This window comes from Polyodon spathula, chromosome 5, assembly GCF_017654505.1.
Source record: "Polyodon spathula isolate WHYD16114869_AA chromosome 5, ASM1765450v1, whole genome shotgun sequence".
NCBI lineage: Eukaryota > Metazoa > Chordata > Actinopteri > Acipenseriformes > Polyodontidae > Polyodon > Polyodon spathula.
In genome coordinates, this window is record NC_054538.1 from 9,778,830 (window position 1) to 9,801,005 (window position 22,176).

The window sequence follows — 22,176 nt, forward strand, 5'->3', positions numbered from 1 at the left end:
GAACGTCAAGAACAAGGGCTGTGTCTTCAAGAATTCAAAGAGACCAGCTGCTAGTGATATCCCAGCACATGAGACACATATTTATCTTTTATGGCTTTACAGTTTTATGTACACCGACCATGGTGACTGTATATTGAGAATATTTTGTTGAAACCATATGCTTGAACTGAAACTGAAAATGAGAACATAAAGAACGTAATGCACTTATACAATGACAAATGTGATGACTGTAAACGAAAGGTGCATTAAGCGGAGAACTTTGATCCGTAGAGACTTCATACGTAATTTTAAATGTATGAAAGTTCCTCAAAAACATTTTCCTGTTTTGATGTTGACATGCTGTTACTGTTTCTCTCTCCTGTTAATTGTATTAAGGAATTCGTTCTTTGCATTATAAAGATATTTTAAAATGCATTTTATATTTAACTACATATTCCCGCCGGTCACAGCTGTGACCAACAATAAAGCATACTTTGCACCAATTTCCCATGTTCTTTTTTTTTTTTTTAGAAACTCATTTACACTGTTTATAAGGGTAACAAATGGAACATGATTTTCACAAAATTTGGGAACAAATGGTTAAATGTGTTGCTCTTTTAGTTTTTAATGGTGCATGGTTCAAAAGTTACAAATACTTCCGCTCAGCCCTTCTCTTGCAATCACAAAAACGATTCTGCCTCTGACTGCCACAGACTGGTGATTGCGGGAGGTGGGCTATTGGCTTGGACAAAATTTTGTGAATTTATCCAAAAAATGAAAAGATTTTTAAGCAAACTCTGAGAACTGTTACTAAGATGTACAGAAATATGAAATAATTGATGCATCAGTTTTTAAACACATTAAGAACATTTGCAATTTGATGCATAACTCAAATCACATCAAACTGCCTACAAGGTTCCCAAGCCTAATGAATTTCCAAAAAGACAACAATGTCATTGATTGCTTTGCCAATTACTGACATTAGCCTTTATTACTGCCTGGCACTGCTACTTTGGCTCAGTCATTATCCCCCTCTCCTTACAATTATATGATTACATTATGTAACACAATTTTTGTTCCTGGGTAGTAAGTGTTACTTCCTAATTGCTTATGCCTCAAAAGTATAGAAAATGGCTATTATTCCCCACAAACTTTGCTTTTGTGACCAGGACAGGGATATTTTGAAATGTACCTATTTCCAATGAGAAAATGGGCGAATTTGTGTCTTTTCGTTCACATAAAGTCAGAAGAAAACAACATATGAATCCAAATTAACATGTATTTATACTAAAACAATACAAAAATGACTACAAAAGATTTAGAAGTGAGTAGTTTTGAGATTTACGATTATACTGTAAATCACTTTCTCGAATCATCCCCCAAATGTAGTCTCCCATCATGTTCTCGTTATACTGTCCTTGGTAGCGGCGTTCAAAGTCCAGTATATCCTGGTGGAAGCGCTTGCCTTGCTCCTCAGAGTACGCTCCCATGTTCTCTTTGAATTTATCAAGATGAGCATCAAGGATATGGACTTTGAGGGACATCCTACAGCCCATTGTGCCGTAGTTCTTCACCAGAGTCTCAACCAGCTCCACACAGTTTTCGGCCTTGTGATTGCCCAGGAAGCCCCGAACCACTGCGACAAAGCTGTTCCAAGCCACTTTCTCCTTACTAGTGAGCTTCTTAGGGAATTCATTGCACTCCAGGATCTTCTTTATCTGTGGTCCGACAAAGACACCGGCTTTGACCGCAGACAGCTTAGGGAAGAAGTCTTGAAGGTACTTGAAGGCTGCCGACTCCTTATCTAGAGCTCTGACAAATTGTTTCATAAGGCCCAATTTGATGTGCCGTGGTGGCATCAGCACCTTCCGGGGGTCCACCAGTGGCTCCCACTTGACGTTGTTCCTCCCCACAGAGAACTCGGTCCGCTGTGGCCAGTCCCGCCTGTGGTAGTGCGCCTTGGTGTCCCTGCTGTCCCAAAGGCAAAGATAGCAGGGAAACTTGGTAAAACCGCCTTGGAGACCCATCAGGAATGCCACCATTGCAGCCTCTTGATGCCATCTCAGAAGAATGCAGATATGTATCCACTTAGGCAGCTGGAACTAAACTGAACTGGTGGGCTTAAGGCCCCTGTATTTATACTACTATTTATATTACTGGACATTTCTAGAAAGTTCTAGAAGTTACTCCAAGTTTACTCAGCACTGAATCTATCTGGAATGTTCTGGAAAATAGGTACATTTCAAAATATCACTGTCCTGGTCACAAAAGCAAAGTTTGTGGAGAATAATAGCCATTTTCTATACTTTTGAGGCATAAGCAATTAGGAAATAACACTTACTACCCAGCAACCAAAATAAAATAAAAACATTTTTACACAGTGTTATACAGATGTGATGGTTGTACAGCATCCCCACAGACTTGCAAGCACTTTGAAACTATAAATAAATATCTATCTTAAAAGCTTTGCCTCCCACAGGCCCAACTGCATGGGAAGTCCTCTTTGCATCTGACTTAACTGTTGCTTAAAATCCCTCACATCCACTCTGACCCAGTACACAAAACCACATGTGTGCTCCCACTTACGTCCAGACCACCTCAGTTTGTTTTTCAATCAGTCCACGAGTTAATATTATTTTAAATTAGAAACAACAGACTTTATCTATTTGAGAACCAACAACACCATTGGAAGCATGGCTATTTTTTCTTTTAACATTATGACTCATTTTCAGACTTCAGTCTTGATAAACATTCAATTTTTATGATTTGGCAGGGCAATTTTCAAAATATTTTGTCACACTGTTATACAAACAGTACATTTTAATTAGGCATGTGGAGTAACCATGACTACTTATGTTGTCTAAGTGCAACATTTATGAGAGCAAGATTTCTTTATTCACAAGTTCTGAAATATGCTGCATAACAAAAGCTCAGTATGGCATGATAAACCAAATACAAGTATGGTATAGCACATAGGATTGTGACAAAAACATGATTATTCATGACTGGCATGGTAACACATAGTATAACCAAGGGGAAAGCCTGGTAAACTGCACAATTACAGTGCAATTTTCCAATAGCAAACTTTTGTAAGTTTAGTTTATTCACCATGTCCCCACACGGCCAGCACAGGTACATCTCAATAGTGCAGCACTAATACAATGAGACCTAAGGAGACCACACTCAATAATACACAATACAACAATTATTATACATCCAAGTAATATCAATAAAAACACACATTTCAAACATGTATACATACAATACCAAATATAATAAAAGAGAAAGATATTTATATTTAAATTTCACTAAAACAAGTTGACCTCACGTGCAGATGACACTGAGCAACAGTTTTAAACCCAGAAAGGCTTGATAATGACACAGCAGAATCCAGAAGGGCATTATATAACTGCAAGGCTGTGCCAAAGAATAACAACACAACTGAAGGCAAAAAGGACTGCTAGTCAGAGCAGCTCCGTTGAGACCTCTCAGCCCAGATCTATTACGAGCAGAGTGACATAGAGGGAGGACACAGTGAATGCAGAACCTTATAGAAATGAACAAGAATAAAATAGGACCTTCTGCCACTTAATGGTTTAAGCGAAGAGCGACTAAGAAGCTTATCGTGAGTAGAATCCCAATTCCAGTCATTCAATACAATCCTACAAGTAAATGTTTGCACAGACTCAAGTATTTTTTAAATGGATCACAGGCAAAACTGGTGTACTCTAAAACAGGTCTTACCAAACTCTTTTAAAGATGTAAAACAACATTTGGAGTGGCCTCTCTAAAGAATTTTAAAATAGCAAACTTGTATAAGTATTATCATGGCAAAGCCCACCAACCTCACCTGTTCAGATCTGAAGTCAGACACATGTAGTACAACAGGTAGTATCATCCAACCCAACACTGACTAAAATGTAAGACCCCAGGGATGTTGACAAGAGGGGATCTAAAACATTCATTAAACTGACAATCTTAACAAATTCAAGATACCAATAAAAGCCTGCTTCAGAGAACCAATTATTTATGTTACATAGTGTCAGTGTTATTTATTCAGCCACATTTCAAGTGCGGTAGGCCTTTAACTCCATGTGGCTATCACTTGCAGGGTATGGTTTAGTAATCTATGATTGGCTTTAAAAAATACACACTGTATTGTATTTGATGCTGCTTTACAACAGATACAGGTACAGTAACTAAGACTTCTCTTTCTGTGCAGTAACAAGTAACTTGACTGCGGAAATAAGGTATTTAAATCACCAACTCAAATTAACTGCAAAAATGCAGGGAGTTAATTTTGCAGGTTTCCACAAGGACCGAATTTAGTTTCCACTGCATTAGAAAGCTATTTAAAAAGGTGCCATTTTTTTCATTGATTTTGCAGTAAAGCAGAACTTGATGAATCTGATGTTATTTGCCTTCGAGCAGCCTGCAAGCTAACAACATACACATAAATTGCATCAGGTCTGTACTACTTGATCTACTATTCATTTTCAGGGGCATAGCTCTAATCTTGTTGTCGTCTCTCCAGAGAATCACTGTGTCAGATAAAGCGGTATAATCTTGTTTTTCTCTCCATTACAATAGAAAGGTTAGAGCATATACGGTAATATTCCATTCTGAAAATGAAATTACACCAGAAAGTCAAGGTCTCTCAAACTACTTTCAACAGTCTTCCAAAATAAGGTGGCAAAAATGTAATATTTATGCATAGCAGGAAATCAGAATTTCCCTTCAATGACAAGAACATAAGAAAGGTTACAAATGAGAAGAGGCCATTCAGCCCATCTTGCTTGTTTGGTTGTTTGTAGCTTATTGATCCCAGAATCTCATCAAGCAGCTTATTGAAGGATCCCAGGGTGTCAGACAACTTCTGAAATATCCCTGCTTTTTATTATCAATTTATGTACAGAGCATGAACACCATCTATATGGTTGCAGACAAAAGTATTGGCACCCGACGCTTACTATACCATAATTCAACATAACAGATTAAGGACAAGCATTTAGTAAACATTAACCACTTTTTAATAAAACAAAAAGGAAAATACACCATTTCTAGTAATTTAGCCAATTATGTTTATAAATAAAACAAACATATTTCATCTAAAGTATGAATTTAAGAATTAATTCTGAATTAAATCTGTGGTTGTATTAAATCCCAGAGAATTCGGTATTTATTTCAATAACATTTTAATAAAAGCTGTTTATGTGTATATTTTTCAGTATTACCTGTGGAAACAGCTACAGTATTTTTATATTATGATCAATCCCCAAGTGGTCCTGATACATTCAGGATACATTAATGTATTTGGACTTACTAATAAGAAAGCAATATTATGGTTCTTTTTTCATTAGTCAAAATATCTTAGGTGTTTCTAAAATATATTTTGGAAATACTGAAATATTTTTTAAAAAAAAAACAACAACAAAAAAACTGGAAACTTCTTGTTTTCAAATTCTGTTGTGAAATAAGAAAATATGAAATCATGCTGCATTAATCTCGGTTATACAAAAAGTGGCACATCTTCCATGACAGAAAGTAACTAAAACACACAATGGTCATGAAGGCATATCTCCTCTATAACACACATTATCACAAGCCTTTTTGGATGCTTAGACTCCTCTTTAAAATCCATTTGTGTCCAAGCATTAGGCAAAATGGTTCCATGGTGTAGAAAACATTTATGAACAGAAGCATCTCATTGAGTGAAATCACTGTACTATGAAAGGAGCTGCTGTTCAACCATGGCATGGGGCTGTTTTACATAGGAAGGATGGTCCATTGACTCTAGCTAAAGGTCGAGTTACAGTGAGGATCTACAAATCCAAGCTCAATGACCTCAAAGTGCAGCATCACGTCTCTGGCAGAGACAGAGTGCTCCACCATGATAATGCCTTGAACCCAATATAGTGCTTGTTCAGAAGCCTATCAAATCCCCTTAGATTAACTCAAACAAACATCTGTAGAATAAATGAGAGAGAGCATCCCATGCCAAACATCCACAAAAAGATTATTAGCTATAAGGAGCTAAACACAGTGGTCTGAAATGTCATTTAGGTCTGTCACAAAATAGACACATAGCCACAAAATGTAATGACTTGATATCAAGCATTTCTATTCAACCTGTAATCCTGGTCTTTTCTTCTGTCTTTCTTCACTTTTTGACATCATAACAAAAGTTTTTTAGATCACCATCTGCCTAAGCATGGCTTCACGTCGTGCCTTGTAACGACTTAAGTGTGCGGTGAGATCCTATCAACCCATCCCCTGTCATGCCTTAATGCTTCTATACAAAACAGCAAAACTCAGATTATCATCACTGGTTTCCAAGAGGTAATGTAACAGGAAATGGAATGTCTCTTCCATGAGGATTAGTGAAATGGATTTCAAGTGAACAATTTAACACCATATTACAGTCCATTAAGACAGGTTCTTATGTTTCACTTACCATGCTTCTGGCAACAGGATGGCATATTCATGTGGAGAGGTGGTCTCTGGGAAATTGAAGAGGATGGTGAGTCGGTGCTGCAGAAGCTCTGACCCATGATAAGTAAAGAGAATGTCCAGTGCTTGAACGTTACTTTGCTGTAATGATAAAGGCAGCTTGTGAATGCTAAGGGCCAACTTCGATTAACAAGCATTTTTTGTTAGATTTGATTTCTTCTGTTAATTAATGATGTGCTTTGTTTACTGTATGATTTCACATTTTCCTAAATATTTTTTTTTATAGCTATTTGATCTCTTCCCTGTAAACATTCATAGAAAAACAAGGAAATTATCTTGGGACATCCTATACCATCACATCTGGTTTAACAGACCTCTGTAAGAACTAAATCTAGATTACTTAATGTCACCTTGGGTAAGGTAGCTCTAGGATAGTGCTAGTCAGGGTCTGTGAAACCAGACAATACAATAAGTGTCAGTCTATACCTTTGATTATAATGGTGGCAGGTCTATATACTGTCATTGTTTAAATGATTAAAATTGTAATCTCTGGTATTTGGATAGCTGTTTACCTTGGTAACATATACGTCCCCTGCCCTAATGATCTATGGATGTGGGATTTAGACAAGTTGTTGCTTAGATCAATAAAACAGACACAGTTTAAGCTGTAGCTATATCGTAACTGAGCTTGATGTTGCCCATACTGGACTGGTAAAGCAAACAAACTTTAGGTTATTATCATAACCCTGGTTAACTGAAATAGAAATGTAACCATTACTGAATGGGTGTTTACCTCCTAAAGAACCGCATCCTGAATACTTTATACCAAAGCTGCTCTTTGAAACTGTGACAGTCGTGACCCTGACCCCGAGCGATCAAAAGCACTGCAATCACAGAGAGCGTATTTTTTCTTCAAGCCTGCTGCGAATAATGGACACAGCGACCTTGAAGTTTTATGGCTACATTTCTATTTCAGGGAAGATAAAGATTACCTGATATGGTTTCTTCGTAGTCGATGAACTCCACACAGAGTGAACTCCCAGCTCCATATTGCTTGGGTCAGGAGAACAAACCCATCTCTTTCCAAGAGATCCTTAAATAATCCTTGTTGGTGCCAGAATATTGTCCCTCCTTCATAAAAAGCAGGCCCTGTTTAGTAACATTGGCCAATTTTCGAAAACAAAAACAGCAAAGAAATGGGAAGAAGAGGGAGGAATATAGGTGTGTGGAGTTTGACTATGAAGAAACCATATTAGAGGTAATCTTTGTCTTCTTCCCTAGTCAGATGAACTCCACACACCAAGTGAACCTTACCAAAGGAATAAAAAACAAGGGTGGAAGGTCAGATGTTAGTGCAAGAAGCCACAGATAAGACAGAATGAGCAAAGATCGGCTGAGAAAAAGACACATCCAAATTATAATGATTTGCAAAAGTGTTGACAGATGACCATGTAGCAGCCTTGCAAATGTCCTGAATGAGAACCAATTTTAAATTTGCCCATGTAGTAGCCACTCCTCTTACTGAATGGGCTCTTATAAATCCCGGAATAAGTTTCTTGTCCAGTCTATAAGAAAACTTTATACAAGAAGAGATCCAGGTGGAGATTGATTGTTTACCGACAGGTTTGCCTCAAGCTTGTGAATAAAAGACACAAAGTTGTCGATGGCCTTCTTTTGATGGTTCTGTGAATATAGAAATTCAACGCTCTCAGGATATCAATTAGGTGGTGTCTGGCCTCTTTTTCTGATTTATGGGGTTTAGGGCAGAAATCAGGAACAATTATGACCTAGTCCAGATGAAATTGTGTTACCCCTTTCGGAAAGAATGGGGGATTAGGCCTGCAGACAATACTATCCTTAAATGACTGGAATATGGTACATCAAAAACTAATGCTTGAAGTTCATTTACCCTTCTGGCTGATGTAACTGGCACTAAAAATGCAGTTTTTCACGTAAGAAACTTCTCCTCACATGTTGCCATAGGTTCAAGAGGTGGTCCCATGAGTTTTTTCAGTACCAGACTGAGTTAAAAAAAAAAAAAAAAAAAAAACAATTATCTAGAGAGATATCTGTGTGATCCAGTGATTTAATGTTACACAAAAGAACAAATTCTCTCCATTTCCCTGAATAAGTAAAAAAAAGTAGAAGCTTCTTAGATGCAAGTAAGATGTTGACTACTTGTTCTGATAATCCTTGACTTATTAATTGCTGCAGTCCAATCTCCATGTAGTTAGTTGTAACCACGAAGGGTAGTTGTGCGACATCCTCCCCTTGTTCTGAGACAGCAGAGTGTGCCTTACTGGTAGATGAAAAGGTCCCGCTTCTGCTAGTTCCAGAATCTCCAAGAAACAAAACCTCTTGGTCAAATAAGGGGCTACTAGAATGATAACGGCACTGTCCCTCTTCACTTTCCTGAGTACCGATGGAATTAGAGGTATGGGATGGAATGCATACATCAGTATGGTTGACCATGAAATGGACAGACCATCTGTTGTCATTGCTTCCTTCTGTTGAAACCGGAAGCAAAACAGGGCCAACTGAGCATTCTCTGTTGTAGCAAATAGGTCTACCAGTGGTTGACCTAACTTCTGGAAAAAAGCGTGTAACACGTCTGGCTGGATCTTCCACTCGTGAGGTGTCATTTCACTGCTTAACAGGTCTGCCATGCTGTTGTCGACCCCAGGTAGACAGGTTGCTTGGATGGATGTTTACATCTTTGTCCTGCACCAGTCACAGATCTTCATGGCTAGCAAGCACAGATTCCATGACCTTGTGCCCTCTTGGTGATTTATATATTTTACAGATATGGTATGTCGGTGAAAATTAAAACACTTGTCTTAAAACTGGTGCAAATTCTTTGAGCACTGGTGCGGAAGCAGCTATCTCCTTTGTTTACGTCCCTGTTATCTCTGTACTGCATGGGCCTATGAGATACACCCTTTTATTTTTCGGCTTCATTCAGCTCCTATTGATCTCCCTCGGCCATTGAAAGGTTTTCTCGACTTTTTCCGGAGAAAAAACGACTAGAGACCTGTGCTTTACGTCTTTTTGATGATGTCGGACAGGGTCCGACATCGGGCTGGAAAGGGAAAGGTGTAATGTCAGACCTACAAAGGCATAAGTGTGCGTCCAAGTTGAAGTGTCTTGTCTCTGTGTTCTATTGCTCTTTCTTTTAACAGAGCCTGTATCAGTCAATTGTCATGTAGCGATAGACATGTAAGCCCATGCTCTGGAGATGTGCGGCCACTCCTGCCATTACCTTGGTGAATACTCGGGGGCTGTGGAGATGCCGAAGGGAAGCACCTTGAATTGGTATTAAAACTCCTTGATTGCAAACCAGAGGTATTTTCTGTAGTCTAGATGTATGGGAAGACTGACATAGGCATCTTTGAGGTCTATAGAAAGACTGGTTGAATTGCCTTGATTACTTTGGGCAGAGACACAATCCTGAAACTTTAGAGGATGGAGGGCATCCAGTGTAGGCTGTGTTTATGGTTTGAAGAACCTCTGTAAAATGTACCTGCCCTTGGGAGACTTGGTACAGTATTAGCAGGGTTCTGCCATAGCGCCTCAATGAGCTTCCAGATGATGCTCAAGAAATCATCCTTATCCTTAGAAGTCATTAGTACAAACTGGTACAGTACCTTCATCAACCACTGAAACATCATCATCAGGGGCGGAGTCCATGACATCATCGTCTGCAAAACTGCATTTCTGGAGGATAAAAACGTTTTTGTATTGTAGTACCGGAAGCCTCCGCTGGGGCCCGCTGTGGATTCATGGCTGGTCTAGACTTTTCAAATTCCTGCATCCTTTGAAAAAAAATATCCTTGGTGACAGAGGGCATCATCACTGGTGCAGGAGTCCACTGTGTGATCAATGTGGAAGTTTCAGCAATGGTTGCCAGTGGTTTGGTTGATGCCTCTTTCTCTCTACTGCCGTGAAAATGAGAGGATTTGTTAGGCCTTTTTCGCGGTCTAGAACTGGTTGGTCTTTTAGACGAACCACAGAACTTATCAGAAAGAGGTATCAGAGTTGAAAGAGTCCCACCACAAGAGGGTGAGAGGGGTGACCAACACTGAGACCAGACAGAGGCCATGTGTGCAAATAAAAACGAAAAACAAAGGTGAGTAACTAGCTAAACCCAAGTGTATACCTTTTATTTTTAAATCTTTTGGACAAAAAAACAAATAAAGAGATTTAATGAAAATAGTGCAAGAGCGAAACTATTCAATGAGTCTGTACCCAAGCTACGCAGGAGAAAATTGGACAATGTTATTAAACAGGGGCAGATTTTTATGGAGAACAGACAATATTCTGGCGCCAACAAGTATTATTTAAGGATCTCTGAGAAAGAGATCAGTTTGTTCTCCTGACCCAAGCAACATGGAGACTGGGAGTTCACTCTGTAACTGACTAGGTAAAAACCAGGGTTATGAGAATAACCTAACATTCCCTTTTAAGTACAAAATATAACCATTACTGAAGTGGTGAGTATACCAAAGCCATCGCAAAGGCATGAATGCAGAATGACCGGAAGGCTCAGCCGAGAGGCTGACTTGTACGTCACCATTCAGTACCCCAGTAACAAGTAGCTAGGGTGAAAATTAAGGAAGAATTTCACCTCTATGCCTGTTTGGCAAGGGTCAACTGGGAAGCCGCTCTTAGCACTAGTTCCAAGACCATGATTTTGAGGATCCATGACATGCCGCATTGCATATGTCCTTGACAGATGCATCCTGGAATAAAGCCCACGAAGTTGCATGGCCCCTGCTGGACTGGGCAGTGAGCTTTTCTGGAGGGAGCAAGTTGGCCAGCTCACAGGCAGTCCTGACTGTGTCTGCTATCCACTTCGACAGCTGCTGCTTAGACAGCGCTTGACCACTGGATTTTGCCCCTTAGCAAACAAAAAACTGTTCAAACTTTTTGTCCTGTCAACATAATACACCAGGGCCCGAACTGGGCAGCGCGTACGGAGCTCACTCCCTGTCAGACTGGAAAGGAGGTGGATGGAAAGCCTCCAATTCCACAGACTGGTTGACATGGAGAGCCAAGATAGCCTTCGGCACAAAGGCAGGATTGGTAAGGAGCGTGACCTGTCCTCTGTAAAATATAAGCAGGCTATCACGATAGAGGATACTTGTATCAGACTCACCTGCTTTGCGGAGGTGATAGCGAGCTAGAAAGCTGCTTTGAAAATATCGAAATTTCAGCTCAGCTGATTGCAGGAATTCAAATGGAGGCTTTGCGAGTGCATTAAGCACCATGTTTAGCCTCCAGCGAGGGACAATGTCCTTCATATTCAGACGAAGCAGCCGAGCCCCTTTCAAAAATTGCCCCACCAGAAAGTGACCTCCATGGGAAACAGTATCAATATCTTGACATGGCAAGTTGAAATAGCTACCAGATAGACCTTTAACATAGAGGGGATTTCCCCTCGTCAAAAAGGTCCTGGTGTGCCAAGGCATTTATTACCAGTGGTTCCCCAACTCCTATTATGGAGAACCAGAGGGAACAGTGGGTTGATTCCTGGGAGGCAAAGAGATTTATCTCTCAGATGAGGCTCACCACTTCAGGGTGAAGCCTCCAGTCTAAGCTGTTGGGGACTCCTCCTGAAAGGTAGTCGGCAGTCCATTTCGCCACTCTGGACAGATGAACTGCGAAGTGAGAGCCAGTTCTGGTGCGCCCGCAGCAAAAGTTAGATAGCCACAAAATTGAGACTGACACACATTCCACACCTCGGCCATTCCACACAGTGCCCCAACCCAACAGAGTTCCCTTAGACAAAGGTGGGACACTCTCAATAGGCGGTCGAGGTTCAACGTGGTTTGGAAGACTCTGCAACTGAACTGAAGGCCTGCAAGAGGGAGCATATCCAGGCGACCCAATGGACGGGTCTGGGAAGCTGCTGCAATTAGGTGCAGAAGAACTATTACAAATAAACTATTACAGTGATTTGTTAAATTATCACATACAAAATGTATGAAAACACATAAAATGTGAAATATGTAGATATAAGCAACGATGTACTTATCTGAACAAGGCACTCCGATCAAGTCAGTCTTGAAAGGAAAAATGGTGCCAGATCTGTGACTGTTGACTGGCATTTTTGAAAGTTGTACTCACACGATCCCTATTTTAAATTATTATTTATTTATTTATTTATTTTAACGTCTCTAAGACAGCTCAGTAGCGGCGTTTGTGCATGAGGGATTTAAGACAAGGTTGTCTCTCAGAAGGAAGAAGCACAAATGAAATTTGCAAACAGGCAAGTTTATTTAAGGTAACCAGCCCTTTGAATATAAGGAAGGTTACTTGATTTAAGAGATCAACATCTAATTTGTTGATGTGGTTGGCAGAAATAATGTCATGCTCCATCAGACGTTATGGGCCTAAAGAAAAGCCCTTACCCTGGCATAGGTTCTTGCTGACAACACAATGTTCTGATTTCTGAACTTCTTGAAGAACTCTGCATCATATCTCTGCTCAGCAGCATGCGGCCCTCCAAGGATTTCCTGTAAGCAAAATCATGTGTGATCACATTATGTACAGCACATTACGCCTCACCAAGCCAAAGGTAAAATCCCTTGAGTGCCAAAGGACAATACAGGGTCCAACTGAACAAAAAACAATAGCTTTGCTTATATTTAGTTTTAGGCTTTTAATCCACAAAATTCCAGTCCCTGGCCAAGGAAGCCCATGAGGATTAATGACCTATTTGACTATAAACTGAGCTTTTCACCCCCTAAAAATACTGATGTAGTTTGTGATAGAATTTGAAGCAAATAGCTTGCATAATTGCTTTCGAGTCAGCATGCTCAGGGAACACAATGGTTCTGTTACTTTTTTCGCAAGTCTAATGTCATATGCATTCGCTGAGAGTTTTCTGAAACTGGCAACCAGGTATCCTTTTTTAAATGAAAATATATAATTGTTATAAAGCATGCGAGCTATAGAGTTAATGGAAGTGCACATCAGGTATGGGTTGTGTATATAGAAATTAGATTGATTCAGATTGGGTTTATATTACTACATTGGGGATTACTCACTTGATCAAACAGCGAACTGATTCCTTAGCTATTGCATGATGGCAATTACAGCACCTCTCATGAATTGTATACATAATTAAGGAGGTTGTCACTGCACAAGGTAATGCAAAAAATACTCAAAATTTAAACAAAGGGGTAAGAATGAACTGCCCTTTTCTTTTGTTTATAGCTATCAGGAACAGTACAGTATTTTAATTTCTTACCTCATATGTTGCCAAGCGATCTAAGTAACTCAGTAGTTTTAGTCTGCATCGGCAAAGCTCTTTCTGTTCCAAAGTAAGCCTAGTTAATAAGAAAACATACTAGTTAAGATCTTTTTTGCACACATGCACAAATTTTTCATGGTCAAAATGTGTTTTAAATGACAGAGTCAGTGGCTGTTTTCTTAATTAAAAAAAAAAAAAAAAAAAAAAAAAAAAAAAAAAGTGCTTAGAACCTGCTCCACTATGGGTACTCCAATCTTCCCACCCACAGGAGACTGTATAAAGTGTCCCATACTTTGATAAATTAGGCCTATATTAAATACAGTTCAATCAAAAAAATATGTCTAATAGTATAACGGGATATCTGTGCTGACTGTCTGGCGCATGCGTGGTCCTGCAGGATAAGAACAGCAGGCCCGTAAGATCCACCTGCCAGTCATGGCAGTGACACAGAGAGGTGGGTGAGGGGTGTGGTTTCTCCCTCTATCTGAGTGGTTGGGAGGCGGGCCTTGGGGGGGGTGGTTTGTTAGGTCTATAAAAATAAAGAAAGCTTTGTTGTGGTTGGCCCAGCCCATTCAAGAAGAACGACAGCGCGAGTTCTGTTAATGAACCTCAACTGTAAAAAAACAAAAACAAAAAACCCTTACAGAACGGCAGTGTCTGGAGTGAGAGGAAAGGACAGGCAAGCACAGCTAAAGAAGACAGCCGACAGTTGCCATAACTGTTCATAATAAAACTGTGCAGAGTTAGCAGGGAATACCTGGGCCACCCCACAGAGTATGGTGAGGGAATAACCAGTGTAAGTTGGAGACCCAAGCTGACCGATTTAGCTGCAGTGGGAGACGCTGCACAAAGCAGCACCTTTTATTTTGTAGTTTTATTTTCCCTTTTTCTTTGTGCCTGTTGTTTTCACTATTATTTTGAGCACCTGTGTGTGCACTACGACTGCCAACCGTTTTAACATTGCTGGTATTTGGTTGTGCACTGCGCCACCACAGTACCACAGTGCCACCTTATGGTGAAAATAAATCAAGTGCGCCAAGCGGTGTAGCAAATAAAACCTTCTGTCTCCCGTGTGCGTCAGTGAATTGCCGAGCACCCTTCCACAAATACAAAATATAATACACATATAATAATCTACACTATTAATACACATTAAGTGGATTTTGTTTTGTTCACCTCATAAATGACCTCTCTCACAATAAAAAAAAAACAAAAACAATCTTGCTTCACATTTTATCGACTTAAAAAAATCACATAAAAATGTAAAGCAGTGCGTAGAAAGCATGTTCATAAAACTTATTACTGAAGGCATAATTAATTTAAGGATGGTACTATTAAACTGGGGAACACATCACTGCTTTGCTATTACGGATCCAGCTAAAATCAATGCATATTCTTTGACAAAACAGCTGCGAACGGATATAAGAAAAGATACTCTTGGACAGGAGGAGCAAACAGACACGCAGGCCAAATTCCACTCCTGATAAACTGCCAAAAGTATTGGCAAATAGCAAGACCTCCTAAATACTGAATGCAGATGGGTTAACAGGGTAGATGGAATACTAACTGCACAGTCCTTTTAGGCACAGCTGGATGTCTCACAGGTGCACTTGTTTTCAATTCCATTCAACTATTTCAGACAACCTTGGAACACATTAAAGTAACACTTGGCACATAAGTCTCTAAGACAGCTATTTAAAACTCTTTAGAGCTAAAAGCTTTTTAGATAATTGAGCTGTGATAAAGCACTTTATTCTTTAAAAATGGGATCAGTTAAACATTTTTTTTTTTTGTGCTTTACAATGAATGTCTCTGTGAACTTAACATACCACCCAGCTACAGAGACAATGTACTGCTATTTCAATAGAATGCCAGCCTGAGAGAGAACATATGAATAACCGAAATGAACAAAACATACATGTGAACATTTTAAAAGACAGTTCTCTCTCAAAAGTCATACAACACCTGCTGTAATTTCAGAAAGCATCTATGTCAGCTTCATACAGTATTCTTCTAAGTTTAGATTAAAAAAGAAAACTACCTTCTACCATAACTCTGCTTGTCTTAGGTTACAGCAGTAGAATTCACTTGGGGCTATTTCAGTCCATTCCAATCAAGGGCCTGGTTCTAACCTGCTCCTTAATTATTTAAATTACTGGTCCTAGACTAGAATGGACTCGAGGAACCACAAGTCTACAAGGTAATGTGATATGCCTTGTCTTTTTTTCAGAAGTGACTTCTACTTTTTCTGTGTTAACAAACTCCATGGTAACCTGACAACACATGGCTACATGGTACTGTAGTCACCATTTAGCCAGAGGAACTGAATCTTTAAAAAACTACAAAAAGAGCATGCAACCCCCACACATCGGTGTTGGTAAAACAGACTATCCTAGCAATTCCAGCCTTGAGTGAGAGTGAACTTAACATGCCATGACTTGAGTCTGATTGCTTAGCCTACATCCCTAAGGCTGGAAGATGCAAATGAGTATTCAGTGTAGATCTGCTCTGCATTCCACCTCTGATCGCATTCAGAATTTATACTTGTGAAGAAAGCCATTATAGCTCAGGAAACTGTCATTTTAATGAAAATCTGCTCAGCCTTTATCAGGGAAATTATCCTTTTTAAATAAGATTTGATAAGTGTGGCTTTACTCTGCCTCATCTGACTTCCATTCAGCTTGTTATGAATTGCCAAGATGTGGCAAGCGCATTTTAATTAGAATCATTCTTTAGAAACAACATGTGCCCTTTGCTAATCGATAATTGTTATGAACTATTATTAGAAAGTGAAATGCTCAAGCCATTTTTTTTTTTTTATTATTATTTTTTTTTTAATACAGGTTTCATTCAGTTTCATTTTTGCTTTACTGAAATAAATAAATAGTACTTTAGGTGAAGTGTCATTTTGATTTAAGTCCAACTGGCAAGTGATATGAAATATGTGAGTGAATGGAATAGAGATTACAGAGCTTTCCAAACCCAACCCTCAGGACTCCAGTGTCTTCTGGTTTTCGTTCCAACTGAACTCTCAAAAACCCTTAATGTGTTTAATTTTACCTTTGTAATTGTTCTCAGTTATTAAAAGGTTGCTGATTTTACATTAACTATAACATATTATAAGTAACTTGAAATCTGAAACTTTTAGGAGCTGAGATAAAGGTAAAATGAAACAAATTATTAGTTAAATTAAGGGTTTAGTTAAGTAATTGAGAGCTCAGTTTGAATGAAATCCAGAAGACACTGGGGTCCCGAGAACCAGATTGGGACGCACTGGTTTTGTACAACGATATCAGTTAACATATTCACATCACCCCCACACTGAGGTGGGCATTGCTAGCAAGTAAACCTGTGAATTCACTTGATTTAATTTTAATTCTGCTTGCTTGCCCCTGCCACTGTGAAATGAGAAGCACCTGTCCAGATTCATTTATTGTAGCTGTATGCTATAATAAAATGTGTCTCCATTGGAACTGGCAAAACATGATTTGTTTTGACAGGTGTTTGCCACCTAATGCATGGCCCCAAACAAAAGATCCAAGAGGCACTGTAACTGTTGGTAAAAGTTTGGAAGTCCTTGTTATATTCACATACATCAGTAGTGATATTGTGAATTGAAGAGCTATGTGGGATACATATATCTTTAGTTATTACATTAAATACCACTCTGATATGGTGATTGATTAATATAAAACTTGCTTAAGTCAATCCCAAGGATGTTGTGTTAGCCTGCTACCATGATAAAGTTGCCGATTCTGAACCGATTCTGAAAAGGTTAACTACCTATTTTTTTTCTTTTAATTTTAAACTTAGTTGAAATGCCACAACTACGATGTAGCCCACTAGCCTAAAACCTAACATTTAATCTAACATCTAATGTAAGTGCTTTCCCTAGTGGACGACAGTTACACAAAGCTCTCCACAAATGTAAGTCAAAATGTATTTGAAATATAAAATAATAATATAGTATCAAATTGGTCAAATAGAGTAATCAACCAATCAATAAATGTTCTTCTAATAGCCTGTGACAGAGAGAAGAAATTCAAATCTCCCTCCCAACCAGAGAGGGCGCTGTGCAAGGTTGGAGGTATGTTTCCTCCTATAAGGTCAGACTCGACGGTAGGCGGAAACCGGAAGTTGACAATATTAGGGGGAGATCGTAGCTGCACATACACTGTACGAATCCACTGCAATCAGCTATGGGGCAGGCAGCAGTTGGAGAAACTATGGCGATGGCTGATTGTAGGGAGGAGTTTGTAGTACAAAGGGGACGCAGCTACATGAGTACGGCCCCTTGCGCTGAGACAGAATTCCCAGACGGCGCGTGTACACTACCGGTCAAAAGTTTTAGAACACCCCCATTTTTCCAGTTTTTATTGAAATTTAAGCAGTTCAAGTCCAGTGAATAGCCTGAAATGGTACAAAGGTAAGCGGTAAACTGCCAGAGGTTTTAAAAAAAAAAGTTTAGGCTACCAAAAACTGAAAAATAATGTACATTTCAGAGTTATAAAAAAAGGGCTTTTTTAGGGAACAAGTAATGGGTTAACAACTTACAGCTGTTCTACAGCAATGGAAGTAAATTAATTTTGGGATGAACTGGACAGAAGTGTGAAAGCAAAGCAACCTACAAGTGCAACACATTTGTGAGAACTTCTGCAACATTGTTGGGAAGAACTTTCCGAACAATATTTGATTTCCATTGTAGAAAGAATGCCACGAGTGTGTTTGGCTGTTATATGTGCAAAAGGTGGCTACTTTGATGAGTCAAAAATTTTGATTAAATTTTGTTAAACAAAACGATTCCATGATTTCTTTTTTATCTCCAATTGTTTATTTGTTCTATGCTTTAATTTCAAAGTACAGTGAGACATTAAACTGCGTAAATTTAAATTTCAAATTTCAATGGAGGCGTTCTAAAACTTGTGACCGGTAGTGTACGTGTTGGCTTTGTCATTGTTTAAGTTTGTTTATGCAGAGGATTGAGGAGGAGATCAGAAGCTGCTGCCACTGAGTCAGCATGTACCCAGATCACTAACCCCACTGCACAGCACAGCATGGACCCAAGCACCACTTTAACACCGGATTTAGAGAGCACAGTTTCGTGCAAGGAGGATCGATGTTTAACAAGGGTCTTTTGTTTGGGACTGCAACCCATCGTATTGGATTCCCTGGATTTGTTTTGTTTGTAAATATATTTAAGTAAATATGGACATTTTTGAAGTATAACAGTATCACATAGCCACCTCAGCTTCTGAACTGTCATTTTTACTCTTGGTTTTCTAAAGATCATGCTGTCTGTTCAATGGCACTTCTGCTTAAATAAATAAATCTAAACATACTGAATCTAAGGCACCAAATAGACAACTATTCACAAGATGGCATTACCCATAATAAACTGTAGATAGCTCTAATAGTCTGTAGAGGAAATGGGAATGGCAAACATAAAATTAACTTTCACTAAAGTTATTATTTCATCCAGTCATGATAGTGGAGTTTTACTTTAGTACGTTAAATGTAAATATTTTTATTTACTTCTTGAAGTCCACAAGTTTAAGGAGTTCCTGTCTCTTCTTGGCTTCTTCCTCCTTCTTTTTCTGCAGCTCTTCAATAGGCGACAACAAATCTTCATAAGGAATCTCTTCAATATCTATATCACCCGGCATTATGAATCTGTGTCGGAGGGGGAAAAAAAAAAGTTCACAAACCCACTAAATAACCTTGGCATCCTTAGTCAATCAGATTAACAAAATGCATCTTTGAGCAGTCAGAATATGTACATTCTACTGCTTTGCCTTTATAAGTGTATTGCACTTATCTGTGAAATGTGAAACAGGATTGCTTTTTATGTTCATAAGGAAAGTGAGAAGGTTTCAAAAAAAGAATCAAACAATGGTATCTCATATTTTAGTATGCTATCTCTTAGTGCTGCAAAAATTATTGAAAAATTGTTTAAAAAGGATTCATTTTTTTTATTTGACAGTAGTATCAAGTAGTGTGTCATTTAATTACATGAATAAAGGAAAGGCATATCATTAAACAAAACAAAAAAAACTTTGCTAATTTACTCATGGATGAAATAAATGAAGCACCTTCTACTGCAGTGTTTCTGTGGTGGGGCAGAAGGACACATTTTACTTGTGAGATGTATTTTGCAAGTATTGTATCATTAACAAAGATATTTTCACATGCTTTCTTTGAATATTTAAATTACAATTTTGTTCTGACCGCCTGCCCACTACTGTATTCTGACAGCTGAAATAAAGTAATCATCGCATTACCAGTTACTCTCACTACAGCACAGGCAAGCTTCAATTAGTCTACATATTGTGCTGCCACCTTTCTGTTTTCACTTCTGTTTGGATTTAGTTAAGTAAGTAAAATAATTTGGAATTACTGGGTTCAAATACATATAGATATATTTACATTGCAAAAAGGGGCACATTTGGTCCAAAGTGAATATTTCTAATTATATTATTTCAACCATCTAATTATTTGGTTATGTGGTACTTCAGGTAACTTTCCATTCTATACAACCATAACATAAGCTACATAACTAAGAAGCCCCAATTGTGATCACAGGACAAGGCACTAATGCAAAGTTGCTAATGCCTGATTATGTGTTCTAGGCAGCTGCAAACTGGCACAATCAAACTTTGTCTTGTGAAGTGACTTTGGTACCATCTTTTGCTCCTAATGCTTATGCCTGCACTACCACCAAGAGTTGTCCGATTTTAAAAACAGGACACAGGTATGCCTTTGGATCTGAATCTACCCTCCTCCAATGCTCTCACAGAGTAGCTACCAAAAACACAAAAACAGCATCTTATAAGCGATAAAACTAAGAAAACAATGTACAGAAAACTAAGCAGCAACTTACGTAACGTTAAAGCTATTTATTATTTCTTTATTAGGTCTTTCTTTCTAAGACTATAGTATAACAAAAAATGTAAAATGTTAATGTTAAATAGTAAAAATGTATAATAATAACAACAACAACAACAATAATACCGTGCTTCACAGATTTATAGCACAACATCCATGTTTTACCCTTCGGACTTAGAGATTTCAGTTTATAGATAATTCTATTGTGAATATTGTGTAAAAGCATAAATATGTCAAACATACAGATACATTTAGATACACTATCACACAGATAATTTCTAATATATTGCATATTGACTTTGAGATGTTTTACCTACCTGGCAATATGCAAAATAAACCATGAAAGTGAATGAGTCTTTTCTGCTTGAAGCAGTAAAATGATGACTGATGTGTGCCCCTTAGTGGTGCTACTGAAATGTTGCTTCAAGGTACACAGCTAATTGAATAGAGTAGACTACTCTATTAAACAGAAATACAAAATGTCCTTTCTTTTTTCTCTCTGTTTATACTACATTTGTAGTTTTTTTCAGATTCAGATTGGAGCAGACTAAATCTTATAGCATCTATTTATCATGTTTGATGTGCTGTCACCCAGTCCTGGAGCCGAATTCTCTAGACTGTACTTCTTATGATAAACCTTGTAAAAAATGTTAAGAAAGGCAAATTGGTAGTTATTAAATTCAAAAGAAAACATTGTATGTAAGAAACTCATTTCTTAGAAGAAAAAAAAAATTGTATTGACATTCATTTTATAGAAATGGAAGGTGGTACCATGCTTGGGGGGTAAACACATGTTTGGAAGAGACCTGAGCCTATACTACTATGTGATAAACTCTGCATTTCCTACCTAACCAATTTCTTGTTTAGTATTATTATATGCTATAGCCCAAAATATACCAACACATTTAAATTCACCATAATTATAAATATACAGAATGAAAGCAGTACCTATTGAAATAAGCTTGTACCCTTATGCAGTACAAGACTTGATAAAACTTGTTTAAAGAACAAATGATATACAGCTTGTGGTTCATACAGACAACTCATTTCATTTTAAGGGGTCATTCCAACAAATGGCACATTTAAATGTTAACTGCCTTAACATAATTCAAACACTTAGCAAAAAATTACTTCTAGAACTTACAACGTATGAAGTGTATTTCTTTCTTTTTGTTTTATACAAATGTACATTTTTCACAGCAGGTTTATTAAGTCATGTTTCATATATAATAATAATAATAATAATAATAATAATAATAATAATACAGTTTCTGTACTTCCTGTTATAAGCCCCAGTTCTAGGATAGTTACTGTAATGGAAATAAGGGATGCATGCATTATTACCATAAAAACAGTTGTATAAGTCCATTTTCTAGGCATTTATGGGGAAGCGACCAAAACACCGCTGCGACATATGTGCCAGCGTGCCTAATATTAAACTACTGTACCAGTGCCACAGTGAGATTACTACAGCCACAACATTCACATTGAAACCACTCCTGGGATCCACAGCAAACAGCTATTGGTTAGAAAGACGAGTAAACTTATCAAGTCTTGTTCGTTGTAACTGCAATGCTATAATAATGCAGGTGACTTTGAGACTGGATAGA

The 22,176-nt window shown here is 38.3% G+C and overlaps 1 protein-coding gene across 1 annotated transcript in view; it reads right to left on the reverse strand.

Moving 5' to 3' along the window:
- nbas (NBAS subunit of NRZ tethering complex) overlaps positions 1-22,176 on the reverse strand; it is a 180,330-nt gene that overhangs the window by 121,694 nt on the left and 36,460 nt on the right. Inside the window, exons 18-21 of the mRNA XM_041249686.1 lie at positions 19,217-19,354; positions 13,682-13,760; positions 12,840-12,944; positions 6,434-6,570 (exon numbers count right to left, since the gene is read on the reverse strand). Of these exons, the coding sequence (XP_041105620.1) occupies positions 6,434-6,570; positions 12,840-12,944; positions 13,682-13,760; positions 19,217-19,354 (459 nt within the window). The remainder of the gene's footprint in view (positions 1-6,433; positions 6,571-12,839; positions 12,945-13,681; positions 13,761-19,216; positions 19,355-22,176) is intronic.